Source organism: Vitis vinifera, chromosome 18 (assembly GCF_030704535.1).
Source record: "Vitis vinifera cultivar Pinot Noir 40024 chromosome 18, ASM3070453v1".
NCBI lineage: Eukaryota > Viridiplantae > Streptophyta > Magnoliopsida > Vitales > Vitaceae > Vitis > Vitis vinifera.
Window position 1 is genome coordinate 19,995,150 of NC_081822.1, and position 6,673 is coordinate 20,001,822.

The 6,673-nt window shown below is 32.4% G+C and overlaps 1 protein-coding gene across 1 annotated transcript; it reads left to right on the forward strand.

Moving 5' to 3' along the window:
• Positions 1–2,324: 2,324 nt before the first annotated feature.
• Positions 2,325–5,875, forward strand: LOC100243355 (laccase-14). The gene is made up of 6 exons (XM_002271186.4): positions 2,325–2,484; positions 2,658–2,809; positions 2,936–3,180; positions 4,326–4,454; positions 4,556–5,494; positions 5,599–5,875. The coding sequence occupies exons 1-6, from the start codon at positions 2,377–2,379 to the stop codon at positions 5,727–5,729; spliced, it is 1,704 nt and encodes a 567-aa protein (XP_002271222.1). The 5' UTR covers positions 2,325–2,376; the 3' UTR covers positions 5,730–5,875.
• The last annotated feature ends 798 nt before the right edge of the window (positions 5,876–6,673 follow it).

Genomic DNA, 6,673 nt, shown 5'->3' on the forward strand with positions numbered 1-6,673 from the left:
TTTAAAATTACTGTCAAATGGTTAGTAAATATGATTGACAAAATAATTTTATACTACAACTTAGAATTTAAAATTAATGGTTTTAAGTATCAAGTTAAAATAATTAATTTATTCTTATTTAAATATAAAATTATATATATAAAAAAATTAAGATTAATATAAATTAAGTCATTAAATTATTTTAAATTATTAAATTAAATTATCAAATATCCTCTCATTCTTTCTATTATTAATGGATATTAAATAATATTATTACTGTTAATAATATTAATGTCACACACTTTTCGATGTTTGATTTCTTTCCTGATAATATTTAACCACCACACCAAGAAAACTTAAATTCAAATAAAATTGTCACATCAAGCCAGAAAACCATTCAAAGCCTCTAACAATTTTTATTTTTTTTTGAGACTATTATTATATTTAGCTCTTGAAAAATTTGACAGAAACTATAAACAAAGAAAATATAAAAGAAAAGTGAAAAGAAGGAAAAAAAATGAAAAAAAATAAAAAATAAATTAAAAGTCAATAAATTATTTTTATTTGTTACTTAAAACTCATTTTTATTTATTTTAACTTACTAATATAAATATTAAATAATTTAAAAATATGTAAAATTTTAATTAATTTTAATTATATTTGATTTTATTTTATATTTTTTATAAAACAACCAAACATGAAAAAAATAATTTTTTTTTATATTTTTTTTTCTTACCTCAATATTTTCTAAGAACCAAACATAACCTATAAATTATCTCACATTACCCAAAATTAAAATTAACATTGATGATGACCTCAAATATTCAGATGAGGACACATGAAACTAGAAGTATATAGGAAATGTGAATGATGATTAATTAATTACCTTGGAATTCAAATTAACTACTGGGATAAGTGAGAAGGCAGAAGTATTCCAGACCTTGATCAATATGGAAGAATCACAGAAATATTGTAGATGAGATTGGGATTCCATCAACCTTCCATGTTCCATGAACTTGGTTGGATGATTATTAAAGTTGTGATGATAGTCAATGGCGCGTTGTGGACGCTGGTGATTTGATGAGGAATGAGAGAGCCCATCGTTGTCAAGAGGAAATTTTGAAAACCCGTAATGGAGCATAGTTGACATAAGAGGAAATGCAGGGAAGGCTCCATCTACACGTGCTCGAATTGGAATCAATCAAGCCCTCAATTTCCTCAACTTGAAATACCAATTGCCACCATATGACATAAAATAATACTATCTTGTACATGCTTTGTATATATAATGCATTTGATTTATCTATACAATACGTACATATAAAGTTTCTTTACACATTCTATCTGTTATTATCATCCTGGTCATCACTGTTAATAAAGTATGTCACACTTTCAGGTATGATTGTCTTGCGATGTATAAGTAAATTACGTATACACAAGTATAAATTAATTGCATTACATATAATATTTCAATTGCGTGTTCTTACAAATATTGTCTATATTATTTCAATAATAAAGAATTATTTATGATATTGTATCAAATAATAATAATTAATAATAGTAATATCTAATTATTATTATTATTATTACTATAAGCAATACTAATAATGATAATAATTATAAAATTATAATACTAAAAATAATAATATTAGGAATAACAATATTGAAATGAATTTTTTTTATCTAATGATAATAATGTAAAAATCATAATATTATTATTAATAAGAGAATAAACAACAAAAATAAAAGTTTTTTTTTTTTTTCTCCGCCTTTTCACCTCTCATGACTTTCCACTAACTTTAACGCTTTGTATCCTAACTCCAATTTTATAGTTTTTCTAACACCCTCGCACATGATTCTCCCATCCATATTATATTTGCTTCAATTCAAATCCCTGGAGCGGCCACCCAAAGCCCGGGTCTTCTCTACGAATACCAAGTTGGATTTTCCTGTATTATTTACTACCAAGACCAGGACACATGGCTTATGTTATACAAAACTGAAGATCAAGTGTACCTCCCTGGAACCATGGGCAATACCAGCACATGACCATCTTTTAAGCACCATCATTTATCTATTTATTAATTAATATGGGAGGCTGAAGAGAAACCCAAGTTTACAAGTTTTCGGTGTTCCTTCCCACATGGTCAGGCGATTGTTTTTGAACACCAACAGGTGGAATCAATATTAGACAACTTCAAATAGGATGTCCGTGTCGGCCCCTCTTACGTGCTAAAGGCAACCGGGTGCTTAAGGCTTCAATTTATGTGCAGGGAAACTAGTTTTTCATTATTAAAATCAATCTTAAAAGCTTATATAAAGGCCTCTCCCGGAAAAACAAGCATACATTTCTCTGAGAGCGAAGGCAAGAAAGACACATTCTTTACCTTCAAAAAAATGGAGTCAAAGAAAAAGAGCTTGCTCTTAGAGCTTCAAGGTTTTCTGCTATTGAATGTGCTCATGCTTTGCATGGCTAGGAAGCATATTACTACTGTTGATTGGGTTGTAAGTATATACGTTTATACGTTTACGCACCCCTATGTTGTCCACTAAATCAGATGGCCTGAGCTCATTGCCATAATTGTGATTGTATATATGACAATCCGCCATGAGTTGCAAACTCGTTCTTGAGATATGTCTGAGTTTATTATATATTTTGACTGGGAAGCTTTTTGCAGGTCAAGGAAGCTTCATATACTCGGCTGTGCAGTACCAAGAAGATCTTGACTGTAAATGGGCTATTTCCAGGGCCAGCTATTTATATGCGCAGAGGAGATAGACTCAAAGTAAACGTTCGAAATGCAGGAGAGTACAATGTCACCATTCACTGGTATCGCTCTGGTCTACCCAATTCTCTCCATATTGAAGTTTTGATACAATGAGAAATGTTTGTGTGGAGTCGATATAACCAATCAACAAACAATTACATTGAATCGTTAAATATGGAAAATGACAGGCATGGAGTGAAGCAACCAAGGAATCCATGGTCTGATGGGCCAAACTACGTGACGCAGTGCCCAATCAAACCAGGGGCAAATTTCACTTATGAAATCGTTTTGTCGAACGAGGAAGGAACCATTTGGTGGCATGCCCACAGCGACTGGTCCCGTGCCACCGTTCATGGCCCACTCATTGTTCTCCCTAAACTTGGAAAAGGTTTCCCATTTGTCAAGCCTCATAAAGCAGTTCCCATCGTTTTAGGTAAGCATCCATCTACCTCATCATTATTTATATAATTATTCTCTTTTGATGCAGCATTAGGTCTATCATGTTCAATGCTGATATTAAATAATCTTTAAAACAAGGGAATTTAAAGAAGGATAGACAATCATATATATAGCTAGTATTGTTTTATATATTCAAAAGAGGGAATAGAGACAATCATATATATAACATCAAAAGAGTAAGCAGCTGCATGTGAATAATATAAATGACGTCCTTCCTTTTATGAAGAATTACATGCCATTGTCATTACACGTAGCATAGAAATTAAGGTGCTGAAAAATCAAATTAGTATCTCCCAATGAAGTGAGTTCAGAATACGTTAATTATATAACTGTCCCTAATGAAAACTTTGGTCATTCCCCTGCACTCAAAGACCTTACTTGCTCCCACGTAGTGAAGAATTCTTATCCATCAATCTTGTGCAAATATTTACTTCAAAAATAATTGCTCCCTCATTTTTATTTGAGGACCAATTATTGTTGGTACAAGCAGAATCCAAGAATCCATAAAAACTAACGTAATTGTTGTAATCGGAATTCTACTGTTATCATCGGTCATCATAAATATTCGTGGCTTGTAACAAGATTTAGGTGGTGTTTGTTTTTTTTAACTTAATTTTAAATAGAACTTAGAACTAAATAGTGCTTAATAGTACTAAGCATTAAATTGTTTGTTTTTGTCATATTTTATTTCTATCAAGTATTAAAAAGTAAGGAAAAACCAATATGTTAGTTTTTTTATTTAGAAAAAAGTTAAATATTTTGATTTTTTCTATTTAACAAAAAATTTATAATAGGTCATAAAAAATAGAAAAATAAACAACTTAAAATGATTTGAAAGCAAATTACTTTAAGTAAAAAGCTAAAAAACTAAACACCCTCTTAGTGTTAAGTTCACTTGATTTTTTGAGAATTTACATTGAGAGCTACTAAATTTGTTAAAAGTATTTCAAAAAGCTGATCATTTCTTTTGAACTCGGGATTAATAGTGATAAAATATTATCAAAGAGTAAGGTCAAATTTATGGTAACAGTATGGTTCTCTTATGGTCTCGTGAATGAATGTTGTGTTCATATTTAACTAGCGCTAATGAGGATTTTCTTTTATGTTGCACCTGTAAAGCATCATGGTTTAAGGGAGATGTGATGGAGATCATTGAAACTGCTCTTGAAAATGGTGGAGAACCCAATAAATCGGATGCTTTCACCATTAATGGTCAACCAGGGGATCTATACAATTGTTCAAAGGAAGGTAATTAACTAGATTCAGCATGATATTTATGAATTAGGAGATAGCATGTATTATATATATATATGTATGTGAAATGGACTAACATAATTCATGTGTTGCAGGGACGTTCAAAATGGTGGTTGATTATGGAAAAACTTATCTTCTTCGCATCATCAATTCTATTATGAACGAGGAAATGTTCTTCATGGTTGCTAATCACAACTTGACTGTTGTCGGCACCGACGGGGCTTATATTAAACCCATAACAACCAGCTATATCATGATAACCCCGGGACAAACAATGGATGTCCTCATCACAGCAAATCAGCCTCCTAGTCACTACTATATGGCATCTAGGGCTTATGCTGAGTTAGTATTTGATAACACTACCACGACTGCAATACTGCAATATAGTGGAAACTACGCTGCCCCATCGACACCTTCATTTCCAAATCTTCCCAATTTCGCTGATATCGACTCAGTTACAAATTTCACTAGGCGCCTTAAGGCCCTAGCCACCAAAGACTACCCAGTGGATGTTCCACAATCTGTTGATACTAGATTGTACATCACAATTTCTGTGAATACTTTGCCATGTGCAAACAATTCATGTGATGGACCCAATGGCACAAGGCTTTCTGCGAGCTTGAACAATATAAGCTTCGTGGAGCCATCAATTGATGTGTTACAAGCGTATTACAGAAGTATCCAGCACGTTTACGAGTCTGATTTCCCGAATGAGCCCCCTTACTCTTTCAACTTCACTGGGGACAATTTGCCGAATACTTTATTGACACCAGAACAGGGGACTAAAGTGAAAGTTTTGGATTATAATTCTACTGTGGAGATTGTGTTCCAAGGAACTAATGTGCTGAATGGAGCGGAGAATCATCCAATGCATTTGCATGGGTACAGCTTTTACCTCGTTGGATATGGTTTTGGGAACTTCAACAATGAGACTGATCCAAAAAGTTATAATTTGGTTGATCCTCCTGAAGTCAATACCATTGGAGTCCCCACGAAAGGATGGGCTGCCATCAGATTCAGAGCTGATAATCCAGGTATAAATATATATTCTGAATTCACTTATATTTAATAGCGTAACATTGTTTTTAGTATGTGTATATATATATGTACTAACCATTATGGGATTTCATTATTTTAGGGGTATGGTTCATGCATTGTCATTTGGAAAGACATGCTAGCTGGGGCATGGACACCGTTCTGATTGTGAAGAATGGAAGAACCCGATTAACGAGCATGCGGCAGCCACCTCGTCAATTGAATCCTTGCTAAGTACTTATCTATTTTTTTTATGAAGGGAGATTTTGGGGTTGTTTTCAAATATTTGTTATGGATTTTTATCCAATTACCGTTTTGATTGGGAGTGTAAGGAATAAATGAAATTTGTTGTCAAGTGAAATATGGCGCCGTGCAATGAATTTTTTAGTGTCGAAGATAGTTTACTTCATATATTTTTTATTAACATTATCAGTTTAGCTGACAAAAATAACGAAGGATGATTGTTGTAATGGACATAGAATTCGAGCACACACCCCCTGTGCTCGTGAAAACGAACAATGATCATGAACCATCCGAGTTCATGAGAATACGATAAAAGTTTTAATTAACAGGAGATGATGTGTCACGCCCCAAAACCCACTCCAAGGGCATGACGGTCATTTCACATCTCAAGCCCAAATGCTTAAAGTGGAAACGACACAAACATTCATATTGTAACTGGAAATTTACCAATTACCAAATTCTTGAACAGAGTAGTAGGACAAAATACTAAAATCTCCAAGTATCAACTTAAAAAAAAACTAACACATTAACTAGAGTGTTATTGTCCAAATAACTCCAAATTCAAATAATTTGAATGGGGAATTAAATTTGAACATTTAAACAATGTCCAAAATAAAGTTTGAACCAAAATCTTAACAAAGAAAAATTTCCCAACCTAGCCATCACTCCTTGCCCGAACTAAGAGTACCTGAAAAATTATCAATGAAGGGGCATGAGTTTAAAACTCAATAAGGAATATTAATACAGTTTCATGGATCAAACATTTTCAATCATGCTTGAAAATAGGAGATATAACATATACTTATTTTCATAAAAACTTTTGAGTTCAAAATACTAATACATTCAAACTTTTCAACAAAACTTTCTCATATCCATTTCAAAACAATTTCTCATCAAAACCAAATCGAATGCATTCAAAATATCTTTACTTTGGT

What these genes read in the sequence shown, in the direction of transcription:
- LOC100243355 (XM_002271186.4), top strand. Translation starts at nt 2,377, where the DNA reads ATGGAGTCAAAGAAAAAGAGCTTGCTCTTAGAGCTTCAAGGTTTTCTG. An exon ending in TACAATGTCACCATTCACTG is followed by an intron (nt 2,810 to 2,935) that starts GTATCGCTCTGG and finishes GGAAAATGACAG; the next exon opens with GCATGGAGTGAAGCAACCAA. An exon ending in AGCAGTTCCCATCGTTTTAG is followed by an intron (nt 3,181 to 4,325) that starts GTAAGCATCCAT and finishes GCACCTGTAAAG; the next exon opens with CATCATGGTTTAAGGGAGAT.